At 38.9% G+C, this 24,744-nt stretch overlaps 1 protein-coding gene across 1 annotated transcript; it reads left to right on the top strand.

Annotated features, from left to right (window-relative positions):
- Positions 1–1,408: 1,408 nt before the first annotated feature.
- Positions 1,409–24,660, top strand: LOC117321213 (the record flags this gene model as incomplete). Its single annotated transcript, XM_033875679.1, has 12 exons — positions 1,409–1,625; positions 4,711–4,808; positions 6,501–6,601; positions 11,488–11,663; positions 12,087–12,317; positions 15,795–15,848; positions 17,983–18,048; positions 18,627–18,704; positions 20,599–20,694; positions 21,829–21,924; positions 23,052–23,147; positions 24,462–24,660. Coding segments are annotated over exons 2-12 (1,226 nt in total), but the record flags the coding sequence as incomplete, so codon positions are not given.
- Between the last annotated feature and the right edge of the window lie 84 nt (positions 24,661–24,744).

Below are 24,744 nucleotides of genomic sequence, written 5' to 3'. Positions count from 1 at the left end.
ACATCCACCTAATGGCCATCTCCTATATAATCTTTGTATTTGGTGACATCCACCTAATGGACATCTCCTATATAATCTTTGTATTTGGTGACATACACCTAATGGCCATCTCCTATATATTCTTTGTATTTGGTGACATCCACCTAATGGCCATCTCCTATATATTCTTTGTATTTGGTGACATCCACCTAATGGCCATCTCCTATATATTCTTTGTATTTGGTTACATCCACCTAATGGCCATCTCCTATATAATCTTTGTATTTGGTGACATCCACCTAATGGCCATCTCCTATATAATCTTTGTATTTGGTGACATCCACCTAATGGACATCTCCTATATATTCTTTGTATTTGGTTACATCCACCTAATGGCCATCTCCTATATATTCTTTGTATTTGGTGACATCCACCTAATGGACATCTCCTATATATTCTTTGTATTTGGTTACATCCACCTAATGGCCATCTCCTATATATTCTTTGTATTTGGTTACATCCACCTAATGGCCATCTCCTATATAATCTTTGTAATTGGTGACATCCACCTAATGGACATCTCCTATATATTCTTTGTATTTGGTTACATCCACCTAATGGCCATCTCCTATATATACTCTTTGTATTTGGTGACATCCACCTAATGGACATCTCCTATATATTCTTTGTATTTGGTTACATCCACCTAATGGCCATCTCCTATATATTCTTTGTATTTGGTTACATCCACCTAATGGCCATCTCCTATATTCTCTTTGTATTTGGTGACATCCACCTAATTGACATCTCCTATATATTCTTTGTATTTGGTTACATCCACCTAATGGCCATCTCCTATATACTCTTTGTATTTGGTGACATCCACCTAATGGCCATCTCCTATATATTCTTTGTATTTGGTTACATCCACCTAATGGCCATCTCCTATATATTCTTTGTATTTGGTTACATCCACCTAATGGCCATCTCCTATATATTCTTTGTATTTGGTTACATCCACCTAATGGCCATCTCCTGTATACTCTTTGTATTTGGTGACATCCACCTAATGGACATCTCCTATATATTCTTTGTATTTGGTTACATCCACCTAATGGCCATCTCCTATATACTCTTTGTATTTGGTGACATCCACCTAATGGACATCTCCTATATATTCTTTGTATTTGGTTACATCCACCTAATGGCCATCTCCTATATACTCTTTGTATTTGGTGACATCCACCTAATGGACATCTCCTATATATTCTTTGTATTTGGTTACATCCACCTAATGGCCATCTCATACATGTATATGACTTGCGCAAGTCTAATAATACACTATATCAGGCCTATCTATCCGATAAGTGATACATGAAAATTATGAGTTGTTGTTTAAACCGATGTCCATTAGGTGGATTGGATTTTCAGCCATCCCGCAGAAACTGCGCAACCGAGGAGAAATCTAGTGCTTTTTTTTCATAACCCTGTCCGAATTTCCCGACCGTCCGAGTTAAACCGTCCAGCCCCTAGTACCGGAGTGCCGGGCAGTACCGCGGGTAGTAGGCCTACCGGAGTGCCGGGCTGCAATTATTAAGACCGGACTCTTCTCGGTAATTTAGTGAGATCACATCTGAGAAGGAGAGGTATGTCTTTTTCTGATTTCTGTATTTATCTGAATCTACTCAGAGACGTGTCTGAGTACAAGTCTCTGATCTACTTGTGTCAGGACTCATGATCAGGACATGTTCACTTCATTGACCTGTCGGGATAAAGTTATGGTGTATCCCATTGACAAGTTGTTCAAGCACGTGACATTTCATTGAGTCTGACAGATCGAGAGGTTATCCCTTCCTCGTCATCTCATGACGATGCCACAGGTAAAAGACACCCGTTTCTGGTTGTAATAATAACAACCAGAAACGGGAGTTTTTTTAAAAGCGCTTTATAATCGATTCCAATGTTGTATCGGTGCATAAATAGACATGAAATGATGTTACAAATTAAAATTAGACAATTCCATTATAACTTTAGTTCCTGACCCCAAGTACCTGTGGACGATGCATGATCTCTTAGTAAACATTGACCACATAATGAGTCCACTTATATTTATCAGTAAAATATTGTAGAGCCTGATATATAAAGAATATTACATGGTAAACCATGTCACATGTCATATCAGCCTTATATTAGGACCCTCTGATATTGGTCGAGGGCTGATATGACATGTGGTATGGATTTTATCATGTTTTATTCTGTTTGTCATATAGGCTACTTGGACACTGAATGTTTGATTCATGTTTCTAGTCTTCAACGAGAATTTCCTCATATCTGCATTTTTCTCTGTTTTTCTTCCCATGTACTGGTTTCTCAGTTTTTCAACAAATTGCCAAGTTGGCACATCAGACTCGATATGCTCAGTATCACTGTGACATTATCATTAGGATTTATGTCTTCCTGCACTTGTGTAGCGGAACTGGACCAGGTTGATCCTTGGCGACAAGGTAGCTCAACCGGTAGAGCATCTGGCTAGTGTTCTGTGGATCCGGGTTCGAACCCAGGTCTGGCCGTGTATTTTTCCACTCCTACTACACTTGCAGATTAACTTTGTCAAACTGTTTTTTCGTCTGTTTCTTCTTGAGTTAAGGTACTCAAAAAAAAAAGCTCCATAATCCTGTTCGCTAACAAATTCAACATACATTACCTCTCCGACAATCTGATCAGTGTTTACAAAGGAAATGGTCGTCTGCTCAATTATAAATCTAGCGATTTTGTCACAGTCATCTAATGGAACATGCACGAGAAATTCCGAAAGCTGTGATATGCATATTTGGACTGCCGGTCTGATATGGTGATTGCTTTTTTCCGACCAGCAGTCTGATATGGGTCATATAATTTAGCCGTATTAGACAGGGCGGAAATAATGAGGCGAAACCTAACGTTAGCTTGTTTCCGCAACAGAGATTCCGATATCAATAAAAAGGTTGCATTATGTTTTAAATCAGTTGGTAGTGAAATGCTTGTACAATGTACACTGGCAGGTCACAAGTCTTTCTGCACATTCCTATTTTGCTATATAATCTTACCATTTAAATGTTTTTTTCATTGAATTTTACTTGATTTGTTAATTTTAGTGAAAGTTTGTATGCTTAAAGAGTTTTTATCTACATTTCATTTGATAATATTTTCATTATTTTCCGTTGTCATTTATTTGAGAAATTAAAATCTATTTTACAATATGAATTTTTGTAACGCCATTTTGATGATAATTTGGTAAGTTAATGAAGGATGACAGTGTCACAGGAATTTTGATTTGTTGTTTCTTTTAATCTCTACCTACATATAGGAGGTGTTATGCATAAAAGATTAATATGAAGAATGTCTAGCTTCTTCTTTTTCAACACATAAAATTTCAATAAAATACAGCCATGGATGAAGGCAGGGCAAGTGATTGAAAAAAGTTGAAAATACAAAGAAATTATAGCAGAAATAGGTTGTGCGGAAAGACTTTTGACCCGATACTGTATATAGCATCATATGCGATTCAACAAGTCTCTGGAACAGGTAGAGTAGACCAATTCATTGGTCGGGAACAAATTTCCGAGACGAGTTTCTTCTAACGGAAGATGTCGGATCTCTGATCAGGATACAGATCAGATACTAGATGGAGAGAAAAAAAACCCGCTAAACTTAGGAACCAAAATAAACTGGACGGGTAATTCACAGGAGTCTAGTATAGAGGGAATCGCGATGTGGTCTATCAAGAAATATGATGGACATCACAAATTAATCGATCTTAGAAGTAAACTTATTCATAGTATGCCAATTTAAGTAAGGTTAAATAACATAATTCTTCACTGGTCTTCACAAGTTTAACGCATCCACAGCCTTTTTAAAGTAAATACAATTCTTTAAATGACAGGATAATCATCAGCAAAACATATTTATATAATATTTGCTTTTCTCCTGTATATCAATCCCGTATGCACAGCACCTATAAGTGGCCTTGACACTTTGATTATCCCTGTGAGAAATATAGGTCTGCTTATTGGTCTGCTGTCGGTGAAACAGAGGGGACTATAGGTTTGCTTTCCGTCCATATAATACTTAATTATGTACAAAACGCCAAAGTTTGTCGGCACTTTATCAGCTTCGTTCAAACTTAACACAATGATAAAGACCATGATGTCTCGGACAAGTTTGGAGTTTCAGGATTTTTTGGTAAAGGTCAAAGTCACTTACTATTTTTAGCGGGTGCCAGTATATACATAAGGGACATGTAGTATGCTTGTAGTTGAGATATATGTATATGTAGGCCTCATTATAGAATTTCTAATTAAAACTACCTTTATAATATCCTGGTAGGCAGCAACCCTTGATCTTCATAGCTGACTCATGCTGACTCATGCTCACTGTCTTAACTTTTTGTTTTACTTGGTCCTATATAGGCAAGATCAGATAATGTAGGATACTTATTTAAAGAATAGTATACATTGCTCTGTTTGTATGTTACATATATATCTATATAAGAAAAGTTTATTCCCCTTATACTTTGATACTTTGATGTAACCTTGTAATGCTGCAGTGCTATTGCTGTTATAAAAGTTAGTGGATTCTGTCAACAAAATTTGAAATGAAAAGAAGCATTGTCCAGATATTTTTTGAGAGGCTTGTGCTATGATTTAGGTAAGTTGTTGTTTATCAATTGCTGTAAAATATTTTTGATTGCAGATTGGGATATGGCCATTTCTTGAAACTATGACCCCAAGTAATTTAATGAAGGTTGCAGCAGAGCCATGGCCATCACTAGTAAAGACATCATTTTATTGGTAAGAATCTAAATTATCATTTTATCATTGTTGGGAATGATAAAGTCATCATTTTGTTGGTAAGAATTTAAATGTTCACTTTATCATTGTTGGGAATACACCTCATTGCTCAGACACTTTTGTCAGTGTAAAGTTTGTCCTCTCACAATGAGTTTGAATCTTACGGAAATTTCTCGCCCATGACAATTGAATGACATGTAGAATATTGTGACAGTGTGTTGATGTGTCAACACTCATGTGCATTCAGGTGATGTCAAAAACGGTGAAATACTTACATATGTACATGTATTTGACTTTGGCTTAAAATCAGTGGTCAACAGGATGGCCTGCTGTCAGTGCTGAGCATTAGGCTTATTTTCGTCAACATTATAATATTGTTAGCTTATCTGCTTAGCTGGTCCAAATGACCAAAGTGAACTGATGCCATACTGTGGCATCTGTCGATTGTTGTCCACCTGTCAATCATTGTCCACCTGTCGATCGTTGTCCACCTGTTGATTGTTGTCCACCTGTCGATTGTTGTCCATCTGTCGATCGTTGTCCACCTGTCGATCGTTGTCCACCTGTGGATCGTTGTCCATCTGTCGATTGTTGTCCATCTGTCGATCGTTGTCCATCTGTCGATCGTTGTCCACCTGTGGATCGTTGTCCACCTGTTGATCGTTGTCCACCTGTTGATTGTTGTCCACCTGTTGATTGTTGTCCACCTGTTGATCGTTGTCCACCTGTTGATTGTTGTCCATCTGTTGATCGTTGTCCACCTGTTGATTATTGTCCACCTGTTGATCGTTGTCCACCTGTTGATTGTATTCCACCTGTTGATTGTTGTCCACCTGTTGATTGTTGTCCACCTGTCGATTGTGGTCAGAGTTAAACAAGAAGTGACCCTGACTGTAAGTGGGGGAGGTAATTAAGGTTTAACTTAATCAAATCAAACTTAACACTTGAGTATAACTGGTATTTACATTTCCATTAGAAATAAGAGTCACATCATAGTACTTGTATCATAATGTTTATTTTGCCACATGGCTATAGTTTTTGAAGTCCAGATGTCAAACATTTGGAGCATGAAGGCTAGATATTACATAAAGGAAAGTATATATTTACTGTTACGTAGTAATGCATGCTACTGAGTAGCAGATCTAAGACAGGGAAAGCATTCGTGATATAACGGGAGTGGTTTGCCATAATCACTGAAATATTCAAGTGGGCAATACAGGCCTTCTGAGCCTCTTATATCATAAATGTGTAACTGGTGAACATATTACTGGTTATTGTTGAAAATGAAACACCTGATAAGTTCTGACATCCTCTTCCTTAAAGTTGGACACCGCTAATTGGCGGCACGGTGGTCTAGCTAATGGTAGAATGAACGGCTACATTGCTAAAGGGTGGCTATAGTAGTTCAACTCCAGACACAGCACTGTGAACAGGGGACCTTGGTGCTTTACTCCAATGTGTTCCAGTTGACTCTGCTGTAAATGATTGTGTGGTAGGACAGTACAAGAAATACTGTGGGTAAGCTGTTAATACCAAAATGGCAGTTATGTCTGTATGCTCCCCAAGGGAGTTGAGAAAACTTTGGTAATAACTTGTGAACTGCTTTGAGATGGCTATTTTGCTGTGATAATGCAGTATAAAATCTAAATTATTATTATTATCATTATAACCGATATTAAACATTACTTTCAGGTCCTGATGTTTCTCCGCCAATTAATCATTGTGTATGGGAAAACTGTGGACACTAGCTGCGACATTATTATGGATGAATTGGACAATGCTCAAAAGAGATTGTAAGTAATTCTAAAGGAGAGCAAGCTTAAGGCTCACAAGAGATTGTAAGTAATTCATGGTGACACACAACACGATACCTCTGACACGACTGTAGTGACTGATCTACCATGTCGTGGTGACACAGCACGATACCTCTGACACGACTGTAGTGACTGATCTGCCATATGTCGTGGTGACACACAGCTCAATACCTCTGACACGACTGTAGTGACTGATCTACCATGTCATGGTGACACACAGCATGATACCTCTGACACGACTGTAGTGACTGATCTACCATGTCATGATGACACAGCATGATACCTCTGACACGACTGTAGTGACTGATCTACCATGTCGTGGTGACACAGCCAGATACCCCCGACACGACTGTAGTGACTGATCTACCATGTCGTGGTGACACACAGCACGATACCTCTGACACGACTGTAGTGACTGATCTACCATGTCGTGGTGACACAGCATGATACCTCTGACACGACTGTAGTGACTGATCTACCATGTCGTGGTGACACACAGCGTGATACCTCTGAAACGACTGTAGTGACTGATCTACCATGTCGTGGTGACACACAGCGTGATACCTCTGACAGGACTGTAGAGACTGATCTACCATGTCATGATGACACACAGCATGATACCTCTGACACGACTGTAGTGACTGATCTACCATGTCGTGGTGACTCACAGCATGATACCTCTGACACGACTAGTTACTGATCTACCATGTCGTGGTGACACAGCACGATACCTCTGACACGACTGTAGTGACTGATCTACCATGTCATGGTGACACACAGCATGATACCTCTGACACGACTGTAGTGACTGATCTACCATGTCGTGGTGACACACAGCATGATACCTCTGACACGACTAGTTACTGATCTACCATGTCGTGGTGACACAGCACGATACCTCTGACACGACTGTAGTGACTGATCTACCATGTCATGGTGACACACAGCACGATACCTCGGACACGACTGTAGTGACTGATCTACCATGTCATGGTGACACACAGCATGATACCTCTGACATGACTGTAGTGACTGATCTACCATGTCGTGGTGACACACAGCACGATACCTCTGACACGACTGTAGTGACTGATCTACCATGTCGTGGTGACACACAGCACGATACCTCTGACACGACTGTAGTGACTGATCTACCATGTCGTGGTGACACACAGCATGATACCTCTGACACAACTGTAGTGACTGATCTACCATGTCATGGTGACACAGCACGATACCTCTGACACGACTGTAGTGACTGATCTACCATGTCGTGGTGACACACAGTATGATACCTCTGACACGGCTAGTTACTGATCTACCATGTCGTGGTGACACAGCACGATACCTCTGACACGACTGTAGTGACTGATCTACCATGTCGTGGTGACACACAGCACGATACCTCTGACACGACTGTAGTGACTGATCTACCATGTCGTGGTGACACACAGCGTGATACCTCTGAAACGACTGTAGTGACTGATCTACCATGTCGTGGTGACACACAGCGTGATACCTCTGACAGGACTGTAGAGACTGATCTACCATGTCATGATGACACACAGCATGATACCTCTGACACGACTGTAGTGACTGATCTACCATGTCGTGGTGACTCACAGCATGATACCTCTGACACGACTAGTTACTGATCTACCATGTCGTGGTGACACAGCACGATACCTCTGACACGACTGTAGTGACTGATCTACCATGTCATGGTGACACACAGCATGATACCTCTGACACGACTGTAGTGACTGATCTACCATGTCGTGGTGACACACAGCATGATACCTCTGACACGACTAGTTACTGATCTACCATGTCGTGGTGACACAGCACGATACCTCTGACACGACTGTAGTGACTGATCTACCATGTCATGGTGACACACAGCACGATACCTCGGACACGACTGTAGTGACTGATCTACCATGTCATGGTGACACACAGCATGATACCTCTGACATGACTGTAGTGACTGATCTACCATGTCGTGGTGACACACAGCACGATACCTCTGACACGACTGTAGTGACTGATCTACCATGTCGTGGTGACACACAGCACGTTACCTCTGACACGACTGTAGTGACTGATCTACCATGTCGTGGTGACACACAGCATGATACCTCTGACACAACTGTAGTGACTGATCTACCATGTCATGGTGACACAGCACGATACCTCTGACACGACTGTAGTGACTGATCTACCATGTCGTGGTGACACACAGTATGATACCTCTGACACGGCTAGTTACTGATCTACCATGTCGTGGTGACACAGCACGATACCTCTGACACGACTGTAGTGACTGATCTACCATGTCGTGGTGACACACAGCACGATACCTCTGACACGACTGTAGTGACTGATCTACCATGTCGTGGTGACACACAGCATGATACCTCTGACACGACTGTAGTGACTGATCTACCATGTCGTGGTGACACAGCATGATACCTCTGACACGACTGTAGTGACTGATCTACCATGTCATGGTGACACACAGCATGATACCTCTGACACGACTGTAGTGACTGACCTACCATGTCGTGGTGACACACAGCGTGATACCTCTGACACGACTGTAGTGACTGATCTACCATGTCGTGGTGACACACAGCACGATACCTCTGACACGACTGTAGTGACTGACCTACCATGTCGTGGTGACACACAGCGTGATACCTCTGACACGACTGTAGTGACTGATCTACCATGTCGTGGTGACACACAGCGTGATACCTCTGACACGACTGTAGAGACTGATCTACCATGTCATGATGACACACAGTATGATACCTCTGACACGGCTAGTTACTGATCTACCATGTCGTGGTGACACAGCACGATACCTCTGACACGGCTAGTTACTGATCTACCATGTCATGGTGACACACAGCACGATACCTCTGACACGACTGTACTGACTGATCTACCATGTCGTGTGACACAGCATGGTACCTCTGACACGACTGTAGTGACTGATCTACCATGTCATGGTGACACACAGCATGATACCTCTGACACGACTGTAGTGACTGATCTACCATGTCGTGGTGACACAGCATGATACCTCTGACACGACTGTAGTGACTGATCTACCATGTTGTGGTGACACACAGCATGATACCTCTGACACGACTGTAGTGACTGATCTACCATGTCGTGGTGACACAGTACGATACCTCTGACACGACTGTAGTGACTGATCTACCATGTCGTGGTGACACACAGCACGATACCTCTGACACGACTGTAGTGACTGATCTACCATGTCGTGGTGACACACAGCACGATACCTCTGACACGACTGTAGTGACTGATCTACCATGTCATGGTGACACACAGCACGCTACCTCTGACATGACTGTAGTGACTGATCTACCATGTCGTGGTGACACAGCACGATACCTCCGACACGACTGTAGTGACTGATCTACCATGTCGTGGTGACACAGCACGATACTTCTGACACGACTGTAGTGACTGATCTACCATGTCGTGGTGACACACAGCATGATACCTCTGACATGACTGTAGTGACTGATCTACCATGTCGTGGTGACACAGTACGATACCTCCGACACGACTGTAGTGACTGATCTACCATGTCGTGGTGACACAGTATGATACCTCCGACACGACTGTAGTGACTGATCTACCATGTCATGATGACACAGCATGATACCTCTGACACGACTGTAGTGACTGATCTACCATGTCGTGGTGACACACAGCACGATACCTCTGACACGACTAGTTATTGATCTACCATGTCGTGATGACACAGAACGATACCTCTGACACGACTGTAGTGACTGATCTACCATGTCGTGATGACACAGTACGATACCTCTGACACGACTGTAGTGACTGATCTACCATGTCGTGATGACACAGCATGATACCTCTGACACGACTAGTGACTGATCTACCATGTCGTGGTGACACACAGCATGATACCTCTGACACGACTGTAGTGACTGATCTACCATGTCATGGTGACACACAGCACGATACCTCTGACACGACTGTAGTGACTGATCTACCATGTCATGGTGACACAGTACGATACCTCTGACACGACTGTAGTGACTGATCTACCATGTCATGGTGACACACAGCATGATACCTCTGACACGACTGTAGTGACTGATCTACCATGTCATGGTGACACACAGCGTGATACCTCTGACACGACTGTAGTGACTGATCTACCATTTCGTGGTGACACACAGCATGATACCTCTGACGCGACTGTAGTGACTGATCTACCATGTCGTGATGACACACAGCACGATACCTCTGACACGACTAGTTACTGATCTACCATGTCATGGTGACACACAGAATGATACCTCTGACACGACTGTAGTGACTGATCTACCATGTCGTGGTGACACAGCACGATACCTCTGACACGACTGTAGTGACTGATCTACCATGTCATGGTGACACACAGCACGATACCTCTGACACGACTGTAGTGACTGATCTACCATGTCGTGGTGACACACAGCACGATACCTCTGACACGACTGTAGTGACTGATCTACCATGTCGTGGTGACACACAACACGATACCTCTTGACACGACTGTAGTGACTGATCGATGTCCGTTCATGACCGTAGTATGGTCTATGAGATGAACCTTGGATTAGATACACATGGATATAAATTAATATTTCAGTATACTGACAGCAGGAAATTTATGTGATAAACCTTCAGGTTAGAAACAACATGAGTATATATATATATGATACATTGTTTTTTATATTATAATCACGCTTTAGAAATGAAAAACAAGTTCAAATTCAGCATATGTTAGTTTGATTTCATCTTTTTTTCAGTTTGTTTATCAGTACATCTAATGGTAAAGTGATACGATGTACATACTGCTCGGAAGAAACAAGGAAATCATCTCAAGCTTTTCTGAAAGCTGTTGAAGAACAGTGCGCACTGAAAAATGAAGGTCTTCCTTTAAAACATGACCTTTCACCAATGTGCAAATACATGGACCCTATAAGTAAGTTCAGTATTAGATTCTGATTACACTATACATTGTTTTAGATCACCTGCTTAAAGGGCAAGTGAGCTTATGCCATCCGGTGTCAACTTTTTAGCCAACCATAATCAGATGGTGGAGTATTCAAATCACCCTACATCCGTGGTCCATGGTCCGTCCGTCTGACCCTAGTTATGCATATTGCATTTTGGGACTGATCGGATAAAAACAGGATGGCCAACAGGTGGCCATCTTGGATTTTGACAAATGCTATTTCGTCTTATATAAATTAAAGTTATTAAATGTTTTGAAGGAAGAGTGAAAAAAGGGAAAAGAAGAGAAAAGTCTTCCATTTGACTGATATGGATCATTCAATGGTGGGCGGCAATTACAGAAAGATACAAAATGTGTTTTGAAAATGATTGTTTTAAATTTATTTTCCAGCATGCATCATTCCCAATCCAATTGCAAATGGAGAATGGGTTTGCCCATGTAGTGGTTCAGGTAAAGTCGGGAGCGAGGAGGTGTTGGTTTACACAAACTGTACACAGCAGTGTAAACCTGACTACCATCTTGTTGGGGATTCCTTTGGACATTGCGGGGAACGTTGGCCACCCAATAAAAACTACCCTACAGAGTTTCGCTATGGAAACGCTGAATGTGTGAAAAGTACAGGTAAGTCAGGTTGAAAACATGTTTTCTGTTTTAATCAAGACTGATTTTAAAATTTTAAAATTGTTGCTGACAATTTCAGTCCACTTTTGTAACAGTTTGTGTCTTTTGACCCCAGATTATAACTATTTAATTTGCATTTTAAACATTGTAGCCCACTATACCTGGCTATTAAATCGCCCTATGTCTGTGGTTTGTGGTCTGTCCATGTTAAACAATCCTTGTTATTGCTATTTCTTCAGATTAGTGATGGATATTTCTTAAACTTCACAATGTACAAGATTCCCCTTGGTCCTTAGCTGTGACCAATCAATTTTGAGACTGATTGTTAAAGCAAAATGGCCGTCAGAAAGTCTGAAACTAATTCCAAAGGACCAAGGTGAGCTTATGCCATACCGTGGCATCCGTCGTCCTCCGTCTGTCCATCCATCAACAATTGACTTCTTCTTCATGACTGCAGATCAGAATTTGACCAAATTTGGTCAGAAGCATCTGTACGAGGTGGGGACTCAAAATTGTACAAATGGTTGGGCTGACCCCCGGGGAATCTAAGGGGCGGGGCCAAAAGGGGTCAATTTGGCTAAATTGATATAAACAAATTCTCCTCTGAAACTGAGCAATGGATGTCGCTCATATTTGACTGGTAGCATCCCGTTGGGATAGGGATTCAAAATTGTACAAATGACAGGGCTGACCCCCGGGGAGCTGAGGGGCGGGGCCAAAAGGGGTCAATTTGGCTGAATTGATATAAACGACTTCTTCTCTGAAACGAAGCAATGGATGACGCTCATATTTAACTGGTAGCATCCCGTTAGGTAGGGATTCAAAATTGTACAAATGACAGGGCTGACCCCTCTGGGAGCTGAGGGGCGGGGCCAAAAGGGGTCAATTTGGCTAAATTGATATAAACAAATTCTCCTCTGAAACTGAGCAATAGATATTGCTCATATTTGACTGGTAGCATCCCGTTGGGGTAGGGATTCAAAATTGTACAAATGACAGGGCTGACCCCCCTGGGGGCTGAGGGGCGGGGCCAAAAGGGGGTCAATTTGGCTAAATTGATGTAAATAACTTCTTCTCCGAAACTAAGCAATGGATATCGCTCATATTTGCCTGGTAGCATGGTTATGGGGTGGGGATTAAAAAGTACCAGCTACAAATATAGCAAATTCTTGTTTCATATCTCATGAAACCAGGTGAGCGATACATGCACTCTGGGCCTCTTGTTATCAAATAATTAAGGGAGGAAAAGGGGAAAGTAGAGAAAAGATCAGCTATACATACACTGTATAACCAATAAAAGTTCATTCAATGGTGGCCCAAACATCCCTCTGGGAATTCTTATTAGGGCCCCGCATCGAGAGATGCGGGTGCCCTATAGTAATCAGGTTGTCCGTCTGTCCGTCTGTCCGTTTTTTTTCTTCTGCACAAAAATGATTGAAGGAGATGAAGGATTTGTATCAAATTGGAACTGATGATTCCTCATGCATCCTAGATCAGATGTGTAGTATTTCATGCAAATCGGATTCAAAATGGCTGTTAGGCGGCCATATTGGATTTTAACATTAACATGAAAATACTGGATCTTTGTTGTTTTTAACTGTTCACTATTCGATTATGCAAAGTTGTCAAGAAATAAACCAAGAGTTAACTGACAGAATGATCAAACTCATAGTTCAAGGTCACAAGTTCAAAGGTCAACGGTCAAGGTCATCCTGGGTCGGCTTCAAAATGCCAGGTAATCGACCCTTTTGGATTTTAGCAGTCAAAACAATTTTGACATTTTCTTATCAATGAATGATCTTGTTTTTGATATGCTTTTATATAAATTTGAAACATTAGTTATAGCAGATTGCAGAATTGTTTATTAGGGCCCCGCATCAAAGATGCGGTGCCCTATAGTAATCAGGTTGTCCGTCTGTCCGTCCGTCTGTCCGTCTGTCCGTTTTTTTCTTTTGCGCCAAATTATTGACAAGAGTTGGAGGATTTCGGTGAAAATTGGTACAAAGTGTTATTTAGGGAAGCCAAACAATGGTACCACTTACAAAATCGTCTGTTGCCATGGTAACAAATGGAGGTTTCTGATTGGTTGAAATTTCGATATTGTTCGATTTCGGTGAAAATTGGTACATAGTGGTATTTAGGGAAGCCAAACACAATGGTACCACTTATGAAACCGTCTGTTGCCATGGTAACAAATGGAGGTTTCTGATTGGTCAAAATTTAGTTATTGTTCGATTTTGGTGAGAGAATTGGTATATAGGGGTTTTGAGGGAACAATGGTTCACCTTTCCAAAACCTGTGTTGTCATGGGAATGAAACAGAGGCTTCTGATTGGTAGAAATTTTGATATTATTTGATTGCGGCGAAAATTGGTACATACAGGTATTGAGGGAAGCCGATTTTCGATGATGTAACATTTTACATATTGACATAAAACCACAATACACACATACATATACAATACTATTACAGTCTTCCATTAGCATAATTTATGACTTATGCAAAGTTGGTCACAATCAAACAAGATATCAACTGACCAAAGTTCAAAGTCAATGGGTCATATGTTAAGGTCGGATTGACATTTCTTAAATGGTATTAAAGATTTTGTTATGACATTATGAAGGTAAGTTGGTGTCAAGCGACCAAATTTTGAAGTTGATTGGGTCTAAATATAAAAAGTTTTAAAACAAAAAAAGGTGAAAAAAGTACTGGTTTGGATTTCTTATACCTCAAATGACAAAAAAAGGACATTATTAAAATATTTTAAAAAATCCTTTTTTTCTCCCCTTTTCTTCACATTTGGTATGTTTTGTTTTTCAGAAAATCCTCTCAAGTTTACCTTATTAGAATAACTGCATTGAGTTTATATCAGTTTGTGTGCTCCTTGATATTAGATTTGAAACAAATTTGAAAAGTGTAATGCTTGTAGAATTCTTTTAGCTAGCTTTTCCATACAATAATAATAAGCAGTATTGTCAGTGGCCCTATTAATGCTAACATTAATGAAACAATAGCAAAGGTTAATCAAAAACATATATCTAATAGTTTCATGTCAATATATTACAATCAGTGTTTTTCCTGGGTATTTTGGGAAAACTTCAATATGCCAAATTGGGAAAATTTGAGCGCAAACTGTAAATTACACCCAAACACACACATTGAATTTTCTATGCTAACCAATTTTACAGTGCACAGTGTATTCCTAAAAACGAAACTGGGAATTTTTTCATTGATTGTGAAAAGTCGTCATACAAATGTTATTTGGAATTTTCGAGTTGATTTTGGGAAAAAATCAGGCTAAAACGCATTGAGAATGGGGTCGTTTGGCGCACCCAGTTATATAGGCAGGAAAAACACTGACAATAATTATTACATTTACCCTGAAGGGTCAGACACATAGTGGGGCCCTTTCTGACGTGTCAGTGTTCTAGTTTATGAAACATTTTTTACTTGGAAAATTTGTTTTTTATTTCCCAGGAGAAACAGCTCAGCAAGCCAATGGTATAGCAATTGTTGTTATTGCATGTGCAAGTAAGTTTGATTTATTCATGTTTACTTATTTACTTACATAAAATCAACAAAATGCAGTAAAAAAGACAGACAATTTAAATATGTTGGATGTAAACCTCAACAATGAGAAGCATTGAATAGTTAATAACCTACAGAAGGTTTTTCATCATTGAGAGTATAATGTTACATGTTTCATCAGTGAGAGTATACTGTGATGTGTTTCATCAATGAGAGTATAATGCGACATGTTTCATCAGTGAGAGTATAATGTGATGTGTGTCATTAGTGAGAGTATAATGTGATGTGTGTCATTAGTGAGAGTATAATGTGATGTGTTTCATCAGTGAGAGTATAATGTGACGTGTTTCATCAGTGAGAGTATAATGTGACATGTTTCATCAGTGAGAGTATAATGTGACGTGTTTCATCAGTGAGAGTATAATGTGACATGTTTCATCAGTGAGAGTATATTGTGACGTGTTTCATCAGTGAGAGTATAATGTTACATGTTTCATCAGTGAGAGTATATTGTGACGTGTTTCATCAATGAGAGTATAATGCGACATGTTTCATCAGTGAGAGTATAATGTGATGTGTGTCATTAGTGAGAGTATAATGTGATGTGTTTCATCAATGAGACTATAATGTGACGTGTTTCATCAGTGAGAGTATAACATGACATGGTTCATCAGTGAGAGTATAATGTGACATGTTTCATCAGTGAGAGTACAATGTGACATGTTTCATCAGTGAGAGTACAATGTGACATGTTTCATCAGTGAGAGTATAATGTGATGTGTGTCATTAGTGAGAGTATAATGTGATGTGTTACATCAGTGAGAGTATAATGTGACGTGTTTCATCAGTGAGAGTACAATGTGACGTGTTTCATCAGTGAGAGTATAACATGACATGTTTCATCAGTGAGAGTATAATGTGACATGTTTCATCAGTGAGAGTATAATGTGACATGTTTCATCAGTGAGAGTATAATGTGACGTGTTTCATCAGTGAGAGTATAATGTGATATGTTACATCAGTGAGAGTATAATGTGACGTGTTTCATCAGTGAGAGTACAATGTGACATGTTACATCAGTGAGAGTGTAACATGACATGTTACATCAGTGAGTATAATAGGACGTGTTACATCAGTGAGAGTATAATGCGATTTTTTTTCATCAGTGAGAGTATAATGTGACATGTTTCATCAGTGAGAGTATAATGTGACGTGTGTCATCTGTGAGAGTATAATGTGACATGTTTCATCAGTGAGAGTATAATGTGATGTGTGTCATTAGTGAGAGTATAATGTGATGTGTTTCATGAGTGAGAGTATAAAGTGATGTGTTTCATCAGTGAGAGTATAATATGACGTGTTTCATCAGTGAGAGTATAATGTGACATGTTTCATCAGTGAGAGTACAATGTGACATGTTTCATCAGTGAGAGTAGAATGTGACATGTTTCATCAGTGAGAGTATAATGTGACATGTTACATCAGTGAGAGTATAATGTGACATGTTACATCAGTGAGAGTATAATGTGACGTGTTACATCAGTGAGAGTATAATGTGACATGTTTCATCAGTGAGATTATAATGTGACATGTTACATCAGTGAGATTATAATGTGACATGTTACATCAGTGAGAGTATAATGTGACATGTTACATCAGTGAGAGTATAATGTGACATGTTACATCAGTGAGAGTATAACATGACATGTTTCATCAGTGAGAGTATAATGTGACGTGTTACATCATTGAGAGTATAATGTGTTACATAGCGGTGTTTTATCCGAGTACCATTTTGATTTGACTATAAATTTTTGTCCCTATCAATTTATCTTTGAAGATCCTCACCCTCAGTTTTCAACCAATTTTTTTTGTTAACTTTGCAGACTTAATTCACCACGACATAAATTGAATTTTCTTGGTATCATTTTGATAAGACAATAAATTTTGTGTTGCAATAAATTATGTTTCTTCCATTGATACAATAATGCATTTTTTGGTGTGGGACAGGTGTATGTTGTGTGATATTTGTAATTTACAGGTGTACTGGTATTAAGTATTAAATGTGTGGTATTGTCTTTGTAATTTACAGGTGTACTGGTATTAAGTATTTGTGTGGTATTACCTTTGTAATTTACAGGTGTACTGGTATTCAGTATTTGTGTGGTGCTGTTCTGTTGCTACCTTAAAAACAGACGTAAGCGTAGTAAGTATAGTGACAACCCACCTTAAAGTAACCATCCATATTAACTGATTTTGGCAAAGAAGAGTTTTTCATGCAAAATAGTACAAAATACAGCTACACAGATCAATGTCACACGGAGAAATAAAATCTAGTACAAAATACAGCTACACAGATCAATGTCGCACGGAGAAATAAAATCTAGTACAAAATACAGCTACACAGATCAATGTCGCACGGAGAAATAAAATCTAGTACAAAATACAGCTACACAGATCAATGTCGCACGGAGAAATAAAATCTAGTACAAAATACAGCTACACAGATCAATGTCGCACGGAGAAATAAAATCTAGTACAAAATACAGCTATACAGATCAATGTCGCACGGAGAAATAAAATCTAGTACAAAATACAGCTACACAGATCAATGTCACATAGAGCTTTGGAAAAGACACAGCTACAAAAAGAACATTTAATATAGTAAAAAAAACATTTGTTAACAATTTGCTGCCTAATAAAAATAAATTTACTTGTACATGTACTAGGTACATAGAAAGCTAATATACCCGGTAATAAGGAAACTTGTGTAATAAATTACAGAAGATGACACAGCGCTTATAAACAGAGTACAACTTACAGATTTTAAATCTGTCTCTGAGCCAGCTACCACCTCGCAAGGTATGTAAAATTACAAATCGTCAATGTTTGATTATAAGTCATTTTTAGCTTACCTGGTCCAAAGGACCAAGGGGAGCTTATGTCATACCATGGCGTCCGTCATCCGTCCGTCAACAATTGACTTATTTGACTTCTCCTTCATAACCACTGATCAGAATTTAAACAAATTTGGTCAGAAGCATCCCTGTGGGAAGGGGACTCAAATTTGTACAAATGATGGGGCTGACCCCCTGGGACCTCTGGGGCAGGGCCAAAAGGGGTCAATATGTCGCTATTGATATAAACGACTTCTTTGAAACCAAGCAATGGCTATCGCTCGTATTTGCCTGGTAGCATCACTTTGGGGTGGGATTCAAAACTGTACAAATGATGGGACTGACCCCCCCAGGGGCCTGAGGGGTAGGGCCAAATGTTGTTAATCAGGCTATATTGATATAAACAACTTCTTTTCTGAAACCGAGCAATGGCTATTGCTCATATTTGACTGGTAGCTTCACCTTGAGGTAGGAATTTGAAATTGTACAAATGAAGGGGCTTACCCCACTGGGGGCTAAGGGGTGGGGCCAAAAAGGGTCAGTTTAGTAGGATTGATATTAACGACTTCTGAAACTAAGCAATGGATAGCTCTCATATTTGATGAGTAACATTCTGTTGAGGTAGGGATTCAAAATTGAACAAATGACAGTGCTGATCCCTCTGGGGGCTGAGAGGCGGGGCAAAAAGGGGTCAATTTGGCTTAATTGACATAAACAACTTTTTCTCTGAAACTAAGCAATGGATATCGCTCATATTTGCCTGGTAGCATCCCTATGGGGTGAAGGTTCAAAATTGTACAAATGGTGGGGCTGACCCCAAGGGGCCTGAGGGGCGAGGCCAAAAGAGGTCAATTTGCTAAGCAATGGATATCACTCATATTTGTATGGAAGCATGGTTATGGGGTGGGGATTCAAAATTGTGCAAATGTTGGGGTTGACCTGGGCTGCCAGGGGGCTGAGGGATGGGGCCAAAAGGGGTCAATTGGTCTAAACAACTTCTTTTCTGTAACTAAGCAATGGATATCACTCACATTTGTGTGGTAGCATCCCTATGGGGTTACACCAAAAGTCAATTTCATTTGATGGATTAATGCACTTTTGGCATTCTTAGGATTAAAATAAAACCAATGTACATATTAAATGCTTATGATATATATTGACATAGCAATAGCAGCGACAAATATACTTCAGCATCTTTCTTGTTTCATATCTCATGAAACTAGGTGAGTGATACAGGCCCTCTGGACCTCTTGTTTTGCCTTTAAACTTTGGTATCTCAAAATTAAAAAAAATTGTTTTTCTAATGAAGAAAAATGACCTTGTCCTATATTTGCCTGATAGGTTCCTTTGATGAGCCATACAAAGTTTTAGAAAAGAATTTCCTTGACTCATATTCAAGGTCAAAGGGGTCAAATCTAATAAGACATTTAAGTGTCTTCTAATCATAGTACATTTTGTATTTGGCTTGTAGGTTCTAGGGATGAAGCTCCACAAAGTTTGCCAAATGAAATCGCTGCAATGCATATTCAAGGTCATAGAGGACAAATTTGTTAAACATTCAAATAAAGTCTTCACACAAACCAAAGTCCTTGAAACATAACATGGGATGATAGGTTGCTCTGATGGAGCACGAGAAATTTAGCATCAAGAAATGACTGTATTCATGGTAACAGAGATCGAACTTATTTGAACATATTAGTACATGTAGTTTCATTTCTTATAATTATAACGTTTCTCTAGATGAAGATTATCTACAATTCAGTTTAAATTGATTCTTTTTGATGAAGATCAGTCACTAGTTGTGGAAGGTCAGGGTTATTACTTCCTACTGTGATTAATAGAAATACTTGTCTTTAAAGGTACCCGGTCTACTACTACTACGTCGCTGATGGAAAGTGATCCTTATGATTCAAATGAAGATGACTCTCCGTGGAAGCTTAGAAATGATGCTACAGGTTAATGTCATTATAATTTTAAAGTTTTTATATATTGTAGTCATTGTTAGAATGAATGGAAGTTTGATTGATGAGTCTAAACATTTGCACTGCTGAGTGTGAAGTTGAATGTGAGATTAAAGTAAACAAACAATACAAGTCACGCTTGACTCCTTTGGATGAGAAGTTATAGAAATTGAAGTTGCTTTATTCAATCCAGTTAAATTACCTCATCGCATCACTTTTTTCGACAGAATTGAATTAACTTTTTCCAACGTTAAAAAGTAAGCATTGTTAATCACTAATCGGCCAAAATGGCGGATATGTCTAATGTAACTAAACCAACGACCGTTCGCTGTTTCATATTCATTTGTATGTCGCTAGAATACGCAAGAAATATCACCAGGAATTGAAGGCAAGTTGTAACAAACTACATTGCTGTTTTTCGTGAGGATTTTATTAAATAAGGTTATTATTTGTTTATTTGAAAAGAATCTAATGATTATGATCCGTGACTGATGTACTGGCGTCGATGTCAAAACTAGATATGTCTCGTCGGACAAGGCGACCGCAATTTTCTATCGGAGATGACATGTAAACGACGAAACGCCAAATTATTAGAACAGCCGGGAGATCCCGCCTCTGCACCATGCCATTGTTTTAATGTCGTTCCGCATTTTCCGCTCTTTTTTGTTTAATTTTGTATAAAACAAAAAGAAAGAAGTATTAAAGTAAAAATAATATTAAAAACAATCATTCAATATTTTTAACACTTATCTCGTACCAACGTTATCGATCCAAGGGAAGCTACTCTTCCTGTCTTACTGTCGATGGTGTATTAATATGACCCGATTAATCAGGTGATTTGCACGAGAGACAATGTTTTCATACGGTTTTCATAGTGTATTCATGGTCATATGTTTGTTGTTTTCACTTGGTATGTTCATATCAGCAAACCACATTAGGAATGTAAATATACCCTGATGAAACTAAAAAAAATTGACATCAATGCTTAATAATTATAATATTTCTCTAGATGAAGATTATCTACAATTCAGTTTAAATTGATTCTTTTTGATGAAGATCAGTCACTAGTTGTGGAAGGTCAGGGTTATTACTTCCTACTGTGATCAATAGAAATACTTGTCTTTAAAGGTACCCGGTCTACTACTACTACGTCGCTGATGGAAAGTGATCCTCATGATTCAAATGAAGATGACTCTCCGCGGAAGCTTAGAAATGATGCTACAGGTTAATGTCATTATAATTTTAAAGTTTTTATATATTGTAGTCATTGTTAGAATGAATGGAAGTTTGATTGATGAGTCTAAACATTTGCACTGCTGAGTGTGAAGTTGAATGTGAGATTAAAGTAAACAAACAATACAAGTCACGCTTGACTCCTTTGGATGAGAAGTTATAGAAATTGAAGTTGCTTTATTCAATCCAGTTAAATTACCTCATCGCATCACTTTTTTCGACAGAATTGAATTAATTTTTTCCAACGTTAAAAAGTAAGCATTGTTAATCACTAATCGGCCAAAATGGCGGATATGTCTAATGTAACTAAACCAACGACCGTTCGCTGTTTCATATTCATTTGTATGTCGCTAGAATACGCAAGAAATATCACCAGGAATTGAAGGCAAGTTGTAACAAACTACATTGCTGTTTTTCGTGAGGATTTTATTAAATAAGGTTATTATTTGTTTATTTGAAAAGAATCTAATGATTATGATCCGTGACTGATGTACTGGCGTCGATGTCAAAACTAGATATGTCTCGTCGGACAAGGCGACCGCAATTTTCTATCGGAGATGACATGTAAACGACGAAACGCCAAATTATTAGAACAGCCGGGAGATCCCGCCTCTGCACCATGCCATTGTTTTAATGTCGTTCCGCATTTTCCGCTCTTTTTTGTTTAATTTTGTATAAAACAAAAAGAAAGAAGTATTAAAGTAAAAATAATATTAAATACAATCATTCAATATTTTTAACACTTACCAACGTTATCGATCCAAGGGAAGCTACTCTTCCTGTCTTACTGTCGATGGTGTATTAATATGACCCGATTAATCAGGTGATTTGCACGAGAGACAATGTTTTCATACTGTTTTCATAGTGTATTCATGGTCATATGTTTGTTGTTTTCACTTGGTATGTTCATATCAGCAAACCACATTAGGAATGTAAATATACCCTGATGAAACTAAAAAAAATTGACATCAATGCTTAATAATTATAATATTTCTCTAGATGAAGATTATCTACAATTCAGTTTAAGTTGATTCTTTTTGATGAAGATCAGTCACTAGTTGTGGAAGGTCAGGGTTATTACTTCCTACTGTGATTAATAGAAATACTTATCTTTAAAGGTACCCGGTCTACTACTACTACGTCGCTGATGGAAAATGATCCTCATGATTCAAAGGAAGATGACTCTCCGCGGAAGCTTAGAAATGATGCTACAGGTTAATGTCATTATAATTTTAAAGTTTTTATATATTGTAGTCATTGTTAGAATGAATGGAAGTTTGATTGATGAGTCTAAACATTTGCACTGCTGAGTGTGAAGTTGAATGTGAGATTAAAGTAAACAAACAATACAAGTCACGCTTGACTCCTTTGGATGAGAAGTTATAGAAATTGAAGTTGCTTTATTCAATCCAGTTCAATTACCTCATCGCATCACTTTTTTTGACAGAATTGAATTAACTTTTTCCAAAGCTAAAAAGTAAGCATTGTTAACATTAGTGTATTGTCAAGCTGTCACGATATACATGTATCTGGAGAAAGATGATTCATACACCTATAAACAGTGATCACCAATATCATGCCTTTGGGTTCTCATGCAGTGCAATATACAGCAGCCGTACCTCCAACAACAAAAAACAGGATGCTAACATCATTCAATGGCATGGATTACCCAGTACTTTGTTTTCAAATTCAGCAAACATGCCTCAGCCAATTATGACGTTTTATACTGTAAATCACTTATACTTCACATGGGATTTATTGTCGCATTAATGTGCGAGTCAATCACGGATTCAAATCCTTCGCCATATTTTGTACGACAATAATACTGACAAGTGTTTTCTCTTGTACATCAATGGCATGTTAGATTTTAACTAGACGTCAAAGTTACAAGATGTCCATTTTAAAGTTCTTCACTAAAACAATAGAGCTGATATTGCTGATTTTAACTGACACAGAAAATCTGGCGTATATCATAAGGCAAATGTGTTGCTTGTGAATGTAAAAAAAAAGTGGGAATGTTTTGGATCTGACTTCAATTGGTCTATGTATGATGGTTTATAAATCCTTCAATTCTGCTTGAAATTTTTGCCTTCATCATAAGTTTGCCCTATCCTCAATGGGCAAATATTAAATGGTGGGAAAAATTACCAGGTATACAGCAAGGTAAAATCAGATACTGAGCCTTCATAAAATGATCTGAAAGGTACTTTTATCAAAAGTGTAAATTTAATTACCCAGGGGGATCATGATTCCCCCCTGAGGAGGGGTCAGCTTTATTTACTGTATAGTGAAATCACATTTTCTGTTGAAATTCATTCAGAATTGGTCATAATTATCAGTATGAGAAATACTGGGTAACTTCCTCTCAAGAACCAATTCAAGAGTCCTTGAAGATATGAAGGTAACATATTTACTACAGAAGGGATGTAGTTGATATGTACTATAGAAGATATTGCTGTCAATTTGCTATTAAGGAAAGGCTAGGGGCTCAAGATTTATTTGGTTTTTCAATCATTTGATTTTTCTAGGTGTAAGCTGTAGCGTCAATTTGGTTAACATTTCCATGGAAAGAAGTCAAAGTCAGAAGTTGAGTGTTCTTAACAAGGTTGACATGAATCAGAAACCTGTCTGCTACAACATGGCTTTGGACATTTTAAAGAGTATTGACCATAAATGCATGTATGATCAATCCAAGGTTGAGTCCGAGTTAACACGCCTGTGTAAAGGGTGAGTTATGGCTTTCATTTTATTCCGTAAGTTAATTAGACAATTTTGATTAGCCTAGTTAGTAATGAATAACACTTGATGACC

Source organism: Pecten maximus, unplaced genomic scaffold (assembly GCF_902652985.1).
Source record: "Pecten maximus unplaced genomic scaffold, xPecMax1.1, whole genome shotgun sequence".
Classification (NCBI taxonomy): Eukaryota; Metazoa; Mollusca; class Bivalvia; order Pectinida; family Pectinidae; genus Pecten; species Pecten maximus.
This window is presented reverse-complemented; position numbering and strand designations above follow the sequence as displayed.